The sequence below is a fragment of the Anolis sagrei genome, chromosome 5 (genome assembly GCF_037176765.1).
Source record: "Anolis sagrei isolate rAnoSag1 chromosome 5, rAnoSag1.mat, whole genome shotgun sequence".
NCBI classification, from domain to species: Eukaryota; Metazoa; Chordata; class Lepidosauria; order Squamata; family Dactyloidae; genus Anolis; species Anolis sagrei.
Genome location: NC_090025.1, coordinates 3,395,971 through 3,410,992, shown reverse-complemented (window position 1 = coordinate 3,410,992; position 15,022 = coordinate 3,395,971). Strand labels below are relative to the sequence as shown.

General features: G+C 46.9%; 1 protein-coding gene across 1 annotated transcript; it reads left to right on the top strand.

Moving 5' to 3' along the window:
- Positions 1–690: 690 nt before the first annotated feature.
- LBX2 (ladybird homeobox 2) lies at positions 691–13,344 on the top strand. The gene is made up of 2 exons (XM_067468445.1): positions 691–1,668; positions 11,663–13,344. Exons 1-2 carry the CDS (start codon positions 1,272–1,274, stop codon positions 12,151–12,153), a joined length of 888 nt encoding a protein of 295 aa, XP_067324546.1. The 5' UTR covers positions 691–1,271; the 3' UTR covers positions 12,154–13,344.
- Positions 13,345–15,022: the final 1,678 nt, after the last annotated feature.

Here is a 15,022-nt window from a genome sequence, read left to right as displayed (position 1 = left end):
AAGGAAGGAAGGAAGGAAGGAAGGAAGGAAGGAAGGAAGGAAGGAAGGAAGGAAGGAAGGAAGGAGAGAAGGAAGACAGACCCAGGAACTGGAGAAGGAAGAAAGGGAAGAAGACAGACCCAGAAACTGGAGAAGGGAGGAAGACCCAGGAATTAAAGAAGGAAGGGAGGGAGGAAGACAGACCTAGGAACTGAAGAAGGAAGGAAAGGAGGAAGACCCAGAAATTAAAGAAGAAAAAAAGGAAGGGAAGGAGGAAGAAAGACCCAGGAATTAAAGAAGAAAGGAAAGGAGGGACGGAGGGATAGAGAGAAGGGGAGAAGGAAGGAAGGAGGACCCAGGAATTAAAGACGAAAGGGAGGGAGGAAGACCCAGGAACTGAAGAAGGAAGGAAGAGAGGAAGACCCAGGAATTAAGGGGGGGGGGGGAGGAAGGAAGGGAGGGATAAGAGAAGGAAGGACCCAGGAATTAAGGGAGGAAAACCCAGGAATTAAAGAAGGGAGAAAGGGAGGAAGACTCAGAAACTGAAGAAGGAAGGAAGAGAGGAAGGAAGGGAGAGAGAGAAGGAAGGAGAGAAGGAAGGAAGACCCAGAAATTAAGGGAGGAAGGGAAGAAGGAAGGAAGGAAGGAAGGAAGAGGGAGAGAGAAGGAAGAAGGAAGGAAGACCTAGGAATTAAGGGAGGGAGGGAGGGAGGGAGGGAGGGAGGGAAAGAGAGAAGGAGGGAAGACCCAGGAACTAAAGAAGGAAGGAAGAAAAACCCAGGAATTAAAGAAGGAAGGGAAGGAGGAAAATCCAGGAATTAAGGAAGGGAAGAAGAACCAGGAATTGAAGAAGGGAGAGAGGGAGGGGGGAGAGAGAGAGAAGGAAGGAAAACCCAGGAACTGAAGAAGGAAGGAAGGACGGGAGAGAGAGAAGGAAGGAAGACCCAGGAACCGAAGAAGGAAGGGAGGAAAACCCAGGAATTAAAGATGGAAGGGAGGGAGAGATAGAGAGAAGGAAGGAGAGAAGGAAAACCCAGGAATTAAAGAAGGAAGGGAGGAAGAACCAGAAACTGAAGAAGGGAGGAAGGGAAGGAGAGAGAGAAGGAAGGAAGACCCAAGAATTGAAGAAGGGAGGGAAGGAGGGAGGGAGAGAGAGAGAGAAGGAAGGAAGACCCAGGAATTAAGGAAGGAAGGGAAGGAGGGAGGGAGAGAGAGGGAGAGAGAGAAAGAGAAGGAGGAGGAGGAGAGGCAGCAGCAGCCCTGGCGGCGTGGGCCTCCCCCCGCGGGAAGCGATGACCTCGGCCACGGAAGGCACGGCGTCCAGGCGCGAGGGAGGGGGCGCGGGGGAGGAGGAGGAAGAGGAAGGGGCGCCCCCGCCGCCCCCTCCCCGCTTCCCGCCCCCCGCCGCCCCCGCTTCCGGGAAGCCCCTGACGCCCTTCAGCATCGCCGACATCCTGGGGAAGCCGCCTTGCTCCGGAGAAGAGAGGGCGCGGGGGGTGGGGAGGGCCCGGAGGGGGGCCCCCTGCTCCTCGGCCTCGGCCTTCGCCTTCCTGGACGCCCCCTCCCCTTCTTCCCCTTCCCCTCGAAGGAGCCCCGGCCCGTCCTCGCCGCTCTGCGCCTTGGAGCAGCTGGCCAGCAAGACCTTCCGCGCCCTCGAGGGAAGCCCCCTCCTCCAGGCCGCCGCCAACGGTGAGTAGGGGGTCCAAGTGGGGAGAGGGCCCTCGTGGAGACCCCTCGGGTTCACCTCCAGGAGCTGGAACTACCCTACAAGGCCTCCCCTGGCTGCAATTATCAGGATCTATTACTAATACTCCTTGAAGGAGCTGGGGGTGGTGACGGCCGACAGGGAGCTCTAAGACGACTGAACGAATGAACAACAACAAAATTACTAATACTATACCAGGCCTAGGTAGAAGCCCCCCCCCCCCCCCCAAATGAGTTAAACCCTTGTGCCGGCAGGACTGCTGAGCGAAAGGTCGGAGGTTAAAATCCTTGGAGTAGGGTGAGCTCCCGCCTGTCAGCTCCAGCTTCCCATCTGGGGACATGGGAGAAGCTTCCCATAGGATGGTAACACACCTGGGCAACGTCCTTGCAGACGGCCAATTGCCCAGGCCTGTTGCATCCATTACTGTTACTGTTACTATTACTACGATCGCTATTCCTACTACTACTACCGCTGTTACTGCGATTGGTAATTATTAATATTATTACTACTATTACTATTGCTACTATGATCACTACTATTATTGCTGCTGCTACTATTGATACTACTGTTTCTACGAGTACTAGTATTATTACTGCTACTACTTTTGCTACTACTGTATCCACGATTACTACTACTTCTACTATTACTACTATTACTGCTATTATTATTGCTACTATTACTACTACTGCTACTACTATTACTACTGTTTCTACAATTACTACAATTACTATTATTGTTTATATTGCTACTATTACTACTGCTATTGCTACTACCATGTCTACGAGTACTAGTATTATTACTACTACTACTACTACTTTTGCTGCTACTACTATTACTATTACTGCTATTATTACTGCTGCTGCTATTGCTACTACTCTTTCTACGAGTACTAGTATTATTATTACTATACTATTGCTACTGCTACTACTACTTTTGCTTCTACTGTTTCCACGATTACTACTACTACTATTACTGTTATTATTATTGCTACTATTATTATTACCGCTACTAATATTACTGCTACTGTTTCTACAATTACTACTATTGCTAGTATTATTATTACTATTATTGCTACTGTTACTATTACTGCTGCTACTATTACTATTACTGTTTCTACAATTATTAGTACTATTATTATTATTGCTGTTGTTGTTATTATTATTATTGCTACTATTACCACTACTATTACTACTATTACCATTATTACTACTATTATTGCTACCACGATTACTATTACTATTGCGCTATTGTTACTACAGTTACTACGATCACCCGTACTTTTAGTACTCCCAGTCTGGCCGCTTTGTTGGAGGGAGCTGTCTCGCGTGGATGTGGGGGGAGAAAGAGCGAGTTCCCTCCCACGCAAAGCTCCCACGCGGGGACCTGAAGGAAATCCAAATTAGTTCCGAATCACTTTTACTCCTTACTCGGGCTTCATCTGTTGTTGTTGTGTTTATTTACGCCCATCCCCGGACACTGAGGGCAGGGGATCCCCGACTGGACCCGCTCTCGAAGGGAAACCCACTCGCGATCGTGGTTTCCTGCGAGGTTTATTCCCGAAGCCCAATTCCTCCGATATTCTTCCATTTCGAAGTGACTCGACTCTTGAAAACAGAGAGAAAGAAAGAGCAGGTTTACTAACTAATGAAGGGTGGGTGGATCCCGTGGAACTGCAGGCGTGGGCCGCGACCAGGCCCCTTCCCCAAATCGCCACGCCAAAGGAAGGAAGGAAGGGGCCTTTCGGGGAAGTCCTTTTCCCGGGTTACTTTCTCGGCTTTGGACCGTTTGAAAAGATCTCTGGGATTCTTGGCTCTCGATCTCCACGCGTGAGAGTGGTTTTGCGCCTTCTCCTCCTCCTCCTTTGGCTGTTTTCTAAAGGCAAGGAAAGACAGCGTTTTGGGCAGTTTGATAAGTAACCTTTCCCCATCTGGTTTTATGATGTTGCCTGGTGTAGTGATTCCACGAAGGGGTTTCTTTAGCGAGGGCCCCGTTCCCGCCGTGGGAGTGGGTTGACGCGGCTTTCTTGTGCGGAAAGGAAGGAAAGGGAAGGGGAAAGAAGAGGGGAAGGGGCGGAAAGGACCGGCATTCCCAGCCCCGCTTGCAGAGGAAGAGGCGGAAAGGTGTCCCCAGTCCCCACTCCTCAGGGGCATCCTCGCGTGGAGGCATCTCCATCATCATCAACAACATTATCGAGAGAAGGCCGCGTCCGCCGGCCTCCCCTATTTCCCGCGGGGAAGAGGCTGGAAATGCCCCAGGCCGCCTTCCTTCCCTCCTTTCTCTCGCTTTCTCTCTCTTTCTCTCCCTTCCTCTTTCTTTCTTCCTTTTTTCCTTCCCCCTTCTTCTTTCCTTCCTTTCTCTCTCTCTCTTCCTTCCTTCCTCTTCCGTCCTCTTTCTTTCTTCCTCCCTCCCTTCCTTTCTCTCTCTTTCTCTCTCTCTCTTCCTTCCTCTTCCTTCCCCCTTCTTCCTTTCTTCCTTTCTCTCTCGCTGTTTCCTTCCTTCCTCTTCCTTCCTCTTTCTTTCTTCCTCCCTTCCTTTCTCTCTCTTTTTCTCCCTTTCTCTTCCTTTTCCTTCCTTCCTTCGTTCCTTCCCTCCTTCTCCCTTCCTTCCTTCCTCTCTCACACTCTTCCTCTCCCTTCCTTCCTCTTCCTTCCTTCCTTTCTTTCTCCCTTCCTCTCTCTTTCTTCCTTCCTTCTTTCTTTCTTTCTTTCTTTTTCTTCCACCCTCCCTCCCTTCCTCTTTCTTTCTTTCCTTATTCCTTTCTTTTTTTTCTTTCCTTCTTCCTTCGCTCCTTCTTTCTTTCCTTCTTCATTCCTCCCTCCTTCTTTCTTTCTAGCTTTTTTGTCTCTCCCTTCCTTACTTCCTCTTTCTTTTTCTTCCTTCCTTTTTTCCTTCCTTCCTTCCTCTTTCTTTCTTTCTTTCTTTCTTTCTTTCTATCTTTTTCTCTTTCTCTCTTCCTTCCTTCCTTCCTCTTTCTTCCTTCCTTTCTTTTTCTTCCTTCCTTCCTCTTTCTTTCTTTCTTTCTTTCTTTCCTTATTCCTTTCTTTTTTCTCTCCTTCATCCTTCGCTCCTTCTTTCTTTCATTCTTCATTCCTCCCTCCTTTTTCCTTCTAGCTTTTTCTCTCTCTCTCTTCCTTCCTTGCTTCCTTCCTTTTTCTTTCTTTCTTTCTTTCTTTCTTTCTTTCTTTCTATCTCTCGTTCTCTCTCTTCCTCCCACCCTCCCTTTCTGTCTCTTCCTTCCTCTTCCATCCTCTTTCTTTCTTCCGCCCTCCCTTCCTTTCTCTCTCTTTCTCTCCCTTTTTCTCCCTTCCTCTTTCTTTCTTTCTTCCTTCCTTTCTTCCTTTGTCCCTTCCCTTTGTTTTCTTTCTCTCCATCGATCTGTCTCTTCCTACAGACCCAAGGAAAGGCTTTCCATAATCTTGTCACATCAAAAGCTCAAAGCGAAACTGAGAACCTAATCTTCTCCGGCCATTCTTCTGACATCTCCCCACACTCTCTTTCTCTCCAAAAGGATTCTGAATGGATCCACGTTAGGCTTGAAACCTAGGATAAAATGCCTATTATTATTATTATTATTATTATTATTATTATGATACAACTCCCTATTCCTAGGATTATTTTGGAGCTGATTCATAACATTGCACTGGATGGACTGCTTTCTCTCTCATTTCTCAGATATTGCTATCATGGTTTTCTATGGGTTCTATATCACTAGAACTAGAGGGGTTTTTTGGGGTGGGGGGGGGGCTTGTGCCATTTTGGAATCGGCAGGTCAAAGAGTCCCAGAAACATGTGGGTGTTTATGTTGTAAGTAATGCTGTAACCCGCCTCCAGCCCAGAGGAGAAAGAAAACTATTATTATTATTGTATTGTCGAAGGCTTTCATGGCCGGAATCACTCAAAAACTCAAAAATTACAACAGCAAAACAGCAGAGAGTAAACGTTAGCCTCATTACCTCTAGGGATGCTTGCCATGGATGCAGGCGAAACGTCAGGAGAAAAATTGCCTCCAGAACATGGCCATATAGCCCGGAAAAACCTACAACAACCCAGAGAGTAAACAATCAGGCACATCAAATCACCTCTTAAAAAAAAAGATTCCCCCAGGCACTTCCAAGCCATTAAATGCCAATCAAGGTGGTCAGTTGAAACATTCACCCCTAGCTCCAGCAGACAAGAGTCCTTTGTCCCACCCTGGTCATTCCACAGATATATAAACCCACTTTCCTAGTTCCAGCAGACCTCACTACCTCTGAGGATGCTTGCCATAGATGCAGGTGAAACGTCAGGAGAGAATGCCTCTAGACCATGGCCATATAGCCCGAAAAAACCTACAACAACCCATTCCCACCTAGCTCCAGCAGACAAGAGTCCTTTGTCCCACCTTGGTCATTCCACAGATATATAAACCCTTTTTCCTACTTCCAACAGACCTCACTACCTCTGAGGATGCTTGCCATAGATTCAGGCGAAACGTCAGGAGAGAATGCCTCTAGAACATGGCCATATAGCCCAAAAAACCCTACAACAACCCACCATTATTATTATTATTATTATTATTATTATTATTATTATTATAGGCAGAAAAATATATATTAGCCAGTGTTGTTGTTGTTGCATCTCGTCCCAGTTATGGAAATCTGCATCCTCTCCTTTAGAGTCTGGTGGAAAGGGGAAAATCCACTCGGGCCCAGTGGGTTAACCATTTCTCTGGCCTTCCCTCCGACTCACTCTCGCCCTGAGGGTATTGTGACTTGCAGCGTTGCTTCCCGAGGAATCTCCGTGGAAAGCCCTTTCCACGCGTGGATCCCGTGGGAGGTGGCCTTCGAAGATTCCCCCTTCCCAATGCTGCCAAACTGTATTAAGTCTACAGTCTAGAGCACCCGGGGGGTCTTTGTGTTCTTTGTTTTCACCCTTACTAAGCGATGGCCAAATCTCAAATTATTTTCAATACCCGACAAGAAAAGAGAGGTTGGATGGGCCTCTGTCGGGAAGGCTTGGATTGTGCCTTCGAAGACTCCCCCCTCTCCACTCATGTCCCGGGGTCGTAGAGGCCAGAAGCTTCTGTTCTGGCTCCGCTTTGCGACTTTTGGCGCATCCTCTCCTTTGGAGTCTGATGGAAAGTGGAAAGGGGAAAATCCACTCGGGACCCGTGGGTTACCCATTCCTCTAGCCTTCCCTCCGACTCAGTCTCGCCCTGAGGGTATCGTGACTTGCAACGTTGCTTCCCGAGGAATCTCCGTGGAAAACCCTTTCCACGCGTGGATCCCGTGGGAGGTGGCCTTCGAAGATTCTCCTTCCCCATTCATGCCCCAGAAGCTTCTGTTCTGGCTCTGCTTTGCGACTTTTGGCGCATCCTCTCCTTTGGAGTCTGATGGAAAGTGGAAAGGGGAAAATCCACTCGGGACCCGTGGGTTACCCATCCCTCTAGCCTTCCCTCCGACTCAGTCTCGCCCTGAGGGTATCGCGACTTGCAGCGTTGCTTCCCGAGGAATCTCACTGGAAAACCCTTTCCACGCGTGGATCCCGTGGGAGGTGGCCTTCGAATATTCTCCTTCCCTATTCATGCCCCAGAAGCTTCTGTTCTGGCTCTGCTTTGCGACTTTTGACACATCTTCTCCTTTGGAGTCTTATGGAAAGTGGAAAAGGGAAAATCCACTCGGGGCCCCGTGGGTTACTTCCTCCTTTGGCCTTCCCTCCGACTCACTCTCGCCCTGAGGGTATTGTGACTTGCAAAAGGGTGTGTTTAGATAGCCTTTGGATCCTGTTTTCTGCACGTTTGGTTCCCACACGCAACCTCCTCCCGTCTCGCAGGGTCACGGAGGCTCCACGGCGTGTTTCTCGAGCCCGCGCGTGCCTTTTGTTCTCCCTTCTTCTCGAAGGGATACCCCTTTAACTGCCTTCTCTGTCAAAGAAGGTTGATGCCTCACTAAGCTACAGCTGTCAATCAAGAAAGGCAAAGGGGAAAATCCACTCGGGCCCCGTGGGTTATCCCCTCCTCTGACCTTCCCACCGACTCACTCTCGCCCTGAGGGTATTGTGACTTGCAGCGTTGCTTCCCGAGGAATCTCAGTGGAAAACCTTTTCCACGCGTGGATCCCGTGGGAGGTGGCCTTCGAAGATTCCCCCTTCCCAATGCTGCCAAACTGTATTAAGTCTACAGTCTAGAGCACCCGGGGGGTCTTTGTGTTCTTTGTTTTCACCCTTACTAAGCGATGGCCAAATCTCAAATTATTTTCAGTACCCGACAAGAAAAGAGAGGTTGGATGGGCCTCTGTCGGGAAGGCTTGGATTGTGTCTACCTGCCTGGCAGAAGGGGTGGACTGGATGGCCTTTGGAGGTCCCTTCTAATTGTACGATTCTATGGTGCTTTGGGTTGATCTCCATGATTGTGAGGAAGGGGCTGCTTTCCCTTCCCACACCTGACCTCAAGGACCCATCCATCATCATCATCATCATCATCATCATCATCATCATCATCATTATTATTATCCCGGATGTTGGAGAGGGAAAGTCCAAATTGTAGAAGGAGAGTCCAAACTGCATTGATTTTTGCAGTATTGTGAGCTGGGATAGAAGTGGAATGCAAACAACAACAACAACAACAACAACAATTTAAAGGGGGGTGCAAATTATTGTTATTTTTTTTCTAATTAGGGAAGTTATGGAGATTTTTTTCTCTAGTTCATTAGTTGCTTTGTTTTCTTTTCCAGTCTGGAGAAAAGCGAGATACAAATAATAATAACAAATAATAACAAATAATAACAAATAATAACAAATAATAACAAATAATAACAAATAATAACAATAACAATAATAATTACAACAACAACAAACAAACAAGGACATCTAATCACCTCTCAACAAAAGTTTGCTCTAGGCAATGTCAGGTCATTATATGCGAATCAAGGTGGTCAGTTGAAACATTCACCCCTAGCTCCAGCAGACAAGAGTCCTTTGTCCCACCCTGGTCATTCCACAGATATATAAACCCAATTTTCCTATTTCCAACAGACCTCACTACCTCTGAGGATGCTTGCCATTGATGCAGGCCAAATGCCAATCAAGGTGGTCAGTTGAAACATTCACCCCTAGCTCCAGCAGACAAGAGTCCTTTGTCCCACCCTGATCTTTCCACAGATATATAAACCCTTTTTCCTAGTTTCCAACAGACCTCACTACCTCTGAGGATGCTTGCCATAGATGCAGGCGAAACGTCAGGAGAGAATGCCTCTAGACCATGGCCATAGAGCCCGAAAAACCCTACAACAACCCAATAATAATAACAATTATTATTAATTAGAAGTGGGAATTGAGTATATTGTTTGCTTTAGATAATGCAAATTGTTGAGAGGGAATATTATGGGATTATGTTTGTAGTTGATGAGCTGTTCTGTCTCTCTCTGAGAAAAAAGTGAGATAATAATAATAATAATAATAATAATAATAATAGAATACAACAGCCAGCAAAGTGATCTTGTCTGCTGTGGACTCATCTTGTTGTGTTTCAAATAATAATAATAATTATAATTATAATTATAATTATAATTATAATTATAATTATAATTATAATTATTATTATTTAAAAACCTTATTATTATTATTATTATTATTATTATTTAAAAGTGGGAATAGAGTGCATTGTTAGCTTTAATATTTTTGTAATTAATTAGTTGTTCTGTGTTCAGTCTCTCAATCTAAAGCGAAAAGGTGGGATACTACTACTACTACTACTACTACTAATAATAATAATAATAATAATAACAGCAATAATAATAATAATAATAATAATAATAATAATGTAAAGGAAATAAAGTAAGTTTCACTGTGGGGAGAAAATGTGGAGATATAAGCCTAAACCTAAATGTAAGCCTAAATCTAACCCTAAACCTAACCCTAAACCTAAACCTAACCCTAAACCTAAACTGAAACCTAATAATAGTGTATTGTTATCTTTAGCTAATGGGGGAAGTTGTGGGCAGGGGATATTATGGGGTTCTGTTTCCAACTGAGTTCTGCTTTCAGTCTCTCAATCTAGAGAAAAAAGGAGGATACAAATAATAATAAAAAGAAGAACAATAATGTAATAAAGCCTTAAATCTAAACCTAAGCCTAAACCTATACCTAAGCCTAAACCTAAGCCTAACCCGAACCCTAAGCCTAAACCTAAGCCTAAGCCTAAACCTAATAATAAACCTAAGTCTAAGCCTAAATCTAGCCTAAGCCTAAACCTAAGCCTAAACATAAACGTAAACCTAAGCCTAAACCTATACCTAAGTCTAAGTCTAAGCCTAAACCTAAACCTAGCCTAAGCCTAAACATAAACATAAACCTAAACCTATATCTAAGCCTAAGCCTAAGCCTAAGCCTAGCCTAAACCTAAACCGACCTAAGCTTAAACCTAAGCATAAACCTAAACCTAAACTTGAACCTAACCATAAACCTAAACCTAAATCGAGGCCTAAACCTAAACCTAAAGCTTAACCTAAGTTTAAAAAGCTAAAAGGCTAAACCTTAGCCTAATAATATCTTTAGCTGATGGGGGAAGTTATGGGCAAGAGATATTGCAGGTTATGTTTCTAGTTGATTAATTGTTCTATTTTCAGTCTCTCAATCTAGACCAGGCCTGGGCCAACTTCGTCCCTCCCTCCAGGTGTTTTGGAAAGAAAGAAAGAAAGAAAGAAAGAAAGGAGAAAGGAAGAAAGAGAAAGAAAGAAAGAAAAAGAAAGGAAGGAAGGAAGGAAGAGGGAGGGAGGGAGGATGGAAAGAAGAGGAAGGGAGGAAGAAAGGAAAGGAAAGAGAGAAAGATAGATGATAGAGGATTGAAGGAAGAAGGAAAGAAAGAAGGAGAGAAGGAAGGAAGAAAAAAGAAAGGAAGTGGAAGGAAGGAAGAGAGAGAGAGAGGAAGGAAGGAAGGAAGGAAGGAAGGAAGGAAGGAAGGAAGAGAAAGAGAGAAAGAAAGAAACATAGAAAGAGGAAGGGAGGGAGGAACAGAGAAAGAGAGAAAGAAAGAAAGAAAGTGGGAGGGAGGAAGAGAGAAAGAGAAAGAAAGAAAGAAAGAAAGAAAGAAAGAAAGAAGAAGGAAGGAAGGAAGAGAAAGAGAGAGAAAGATAGATAGAGGGATGAAGGAGAGAGAGAAAGAAAGAGGAAGGAAGGAAGAGAAAGAGAGAAAGAGAGAAAGAAACAGTAAGGAAGGAAGAGAGAGAGAAAGAAAGAATGTGGAAGAAAGAGAGAGAGGAAGAAAGAAAGAGGAAGAAAAAAGGAAGAAAGATAGATAGATAGAAAGAGGGATGAAGGAAGAGAGAGAGAGAAAGAGGGATGAAGGAAGAGAGAGAGAGAAAGAGGGATGAAGGAATGAAGAAAGAAAGAAAGAAAGAAAGGAGGAAGAAAGAAAGAAAGAAAGAAAGAAAGTGGGAGGGAGGAAGAGAGAAAGAGAAAGAAAGAAAGAAGAAGGAAGGAAGGAAGAGAAAGAGAGAGAAAGAGAAAGATAGATAGAGGGATGAAGGAGAGAGAGAAAGAAAGAGGAAGGAAGGAAGAGAGAGAGAGAAAGAGAGAAAGAAAGAAGAAAGAAGAAAGAGAGAGAGGAAGAAAGAAAGAGGAAGAAAAAAGGAAGAGAGAAAGAAAGATAGATAGAAAGAGGGATGAAGGAAGAAAGAGAGAGAAAGAGGGGTGAAGGAATGAAGAAAGAAAGAAAGAAAGAAAGAAGGAAGGAAGGAAGGAAGGAAGGAGGGAAGGAAGAAAAAGAAAGAAAGGAAGGAAGGAAGGAAGGAAGGAAGGAAGGAAGGAAGGAAGAAAGAAAGAAAGAAAGAAAGAGGAAGGAAGGGAGGGAGGAAGAAAGGAAGAGAAAGTGGAAGTGTAAACCAGTGGAGGGCGGGCCGAGGTTGTCCCAGGCTGGTCTGGAGGGTGCAGGTGATGCTGAGCCTCTCGTGACGTGTGTCCCGTGTCTCCTCTCTCCCTCCCCCCCCCCCCCCCCCGTTCCAGGTCGCGACCCCCTCTCTGCGCTGGTCCCACGCGTGGCGGCCAAGAAGCGCCGCAAGTCCCGCACGGCCTTCACCAACCACCAGATCTTCGAGCTGGAGAAGCGCTTCGTCTTCCAGAAGTACCTGTCCCCGGCGGACCGCGACCACCTGGCCGCCCAGCTGGGCCTCAGCAACGCCCAGGTCATCACCTGGTTCCAGAACCGGCGCGCCAAGCTGAAGCGAGACCTGGAGGAGATGAAGGCCGACGTGGAGTCCCTCAAGAAGCTGCCCCCCGACGCCCTCCAGCGCCTCGCACGCCTCCCCGAGGAGGAGGCCCCCCACGCCCACGGAGGAGCCCACGCCGCCCCCGCAGGGGCCGGGAAGGGCGCCCCCAGGGGAAAGGACCCCCACGCGGACCCCGAGCCCAGGCCCAGGGACGCCCTCTCCGACGGGGAGGACGAGGAGGAGGACGAGGAGGAGGAGGACGAGGAGGAGATCGACGTCGGGGACTGAGGGACCCCCTCTCCCATCTAACCCACTCCCACGCCTGACTCCATTGCTCTCGCCTCCCTCCCTCCCACCCTGAAAATGTGGGGATTGGTGCAATTTTTTTCTCTCCCCCCTCCATCCCGTCGTCCTGTCTCAGTGGTCGTGGATATCTCTGTCTCGCGTGTGCGTGTCTTGGACTTTTCCACTCGTGACCGTGTGCGGGGAAGAGTGGGATCCCCCTTTGGAACACTAGGCAGGGGAAGGGTGAAGAGGGGGATCTCTTTCGGCACATTCCCACACACCCGACTTTTCCACGCATGATCGTGTGTCCCGACTTTTCCACGCGTGATCGTGTGTGGGGAAGAGTGGGTCCCCCTTTGGAACACTAGGCAGGGGAGGGGTGAAGAGGGGGGCCTTTTCCGGCACATTACCACACACCCGACCTTTCCACGCGTGATCGTGTGTGGGAAGGAATGGGTTCCTCTTTCAAACACGAGGGAAAGAAGAAGTGAAGAGGGGGACCTCTTTCGGCACAATACCATACACCCGACTTTCCACTCGTGATCGTGTGTGGGAGGAATGGGTTCCTCTTTTAAACACGAGGGAAAAGTGAAGAGGCACAATCCCACACACCCTTTTCCACGCGTGATCGTGTGTGGGGAAGAGTGGGTTCCCCTTTGGAACACCAAGCAGGGGAGGGGTGATGAGGGGACCCTTTTTTGGCACATTGCCACACACCCGAATTTTCCACGCGTGGACGTGTGTGGGAAGGAATGGGTTTCTCTTTCAAACACGAGGGAAGAGAGAAGTGAAGAGGGGGACCTCTTTCGGCACAATCCCACACACCCGACTTTCCCACTCGTGACCGTGTGTGGGGAAGAGTGGGTCCCCCTTTGGAACACTAAGCAGGGGAGGGGTGATGAGGGGGACCCCTTTCTGTACATGGGTGATGAGGGGGCCCTATTTTGGCACATTCCCACACACTCGACCTTTCCACTCGTGACCGTGTGTGGGGAAGAGTGGGTTCCTCTTTCGAACACTTGGGAAGGGAGGGGTGAAGAGGGGGACCTCTTTCGGCACATTCCCACACACCCGGCGCCCCCTGACCCGCCCCACGCGTGACAAGGGGAGCGGGTAACTGGAGCCTCCCCCCCGCCCCACTCTCTGCCGTGTGCGCGTGTATATAGTTGGAATAAAAGGACACACCCAGCTGAACCTGAGTCCCCCGTGTGGTGCAGCAGAGGCTCAGAAAGCCCACGCCTCGTGCCTAGAGATGGGTGGGGAGGGGTCTTCGCCTGCCTCTGGGGGAGGGCCCAAAGGGAGAGGCGGTGGGGGGGGGGGAGCGCGCGGTGAGGGAGGGATTCCTTGGAGGGAGTCCCCCCTCCCTTCCTCCAGGTCACGTGTCGGACAAGGGGTCCTCGCCCCACCCGACCCCCTCCCCCTTCCCTTGGGGGTCTCCTTTTGCCAGGCGGGGAAAGTCCGGCTGAGGCAGGTAAGTCAATAGCTAGGAAAAAAATGACTAGAGGTCATAGAAAGGTAGGCAGGTAGGTAAACAGATAAGATACTAGGTAGGTAGAGGAACGCCTGACAATAGATGATAGATAAGCTAGCCAGCTAGATAAATAAATACATAGATAGATAAGATAGATCTGAGAGAGGGGGGAATGCCTAAGGACAACATAGATAGATAGATAGATAGATAGATAGATAGATAGATAGATAGATAGGTAGGTAGGTAGGTAGGTAGGTAGGTAGGTAGGTAGGTAGGCAGGCAGGCAGGCAGACAGACAGATGGATAAGGTAGGTAGGTAGGTAGGTAGGTAGAGGGATGCCTAGGGGCAATAGATGATAGATAGACTAGCTAGCTAGCTAGATAAATAAATAGAAAAGATAGATAAGAGAGAGGGGGGAATGCCTAAGGACAACAGATAATTAGATAGGTAGACAGACAGACAGACAGACAGACAGACAGACAGACAGACAGACAGATAGAGTAGGTAGGTAGGTAGGTAGGTAGGTAGGTAGGTAGGTAGGTAGAAGGATGCCTAGGGGCAATAGATGATAGATAGACTAGCTAGCTAGCTAGCTAGATAAATAAATAAATAAATAGATAAGATAAGATAGATAAGAGAGAGGGGGGATGCCTAAGGGCAACCGATAATTAGGCAGATAGATAGATAGATAGATAGATAGATAGATAGATAGATAGATAAGGTAGGTAGGTAGGTAGGTAGGTAGGTAGGTAGGTAGAGGGTAGGGGCAATGGATGATAGATAAGTTAACTAGCTAGATAAATAAATAGATAAATTAGATAAGAGAGGGGGGATGCCTAAGGACAACAGATAATTAGGTAGATAGGCAGATAGATATAGGATAGATAGATAGATAGATAGATAGATAGATAGATAGATTAGGTAGGTAGGTAGGTAGGTAGGTAGGTAGGTAGGTAGAGGGTAGGGGCAATGGATGATATATAAGTTAACTAGCTAGATAAATAAATAGATAAATTAGATAAGAGAGGGGGGATGCCTAAGGACAACAGATAATTAGGTAGATAGGCAGATAGATATAGGATAGATAGATAGATAGATAGATAGATAGATAGATAGATAGATTAGGTAGGTAGGTAGGTAGGTAGGTAGAGGGTAGGGGCAATGGATGATAGATAAGTTAACTAGCTAGATAAATAAATAGATAAATTAGATAAGAGAGGGGGGATGCCTAAGGACAACAGATAATTAGGTAGATAGGCAGATAGATATAGGATAGATAGATAGATAGATAGATAGATAGATAGATAGATTAGGTAGGTAGGTAGGTAGGTAGGTAGGTAGGTAGAGGGTAGGGGCAATGGATGATATATAAGTTAACTAGCTAGATAAATAAATAGATA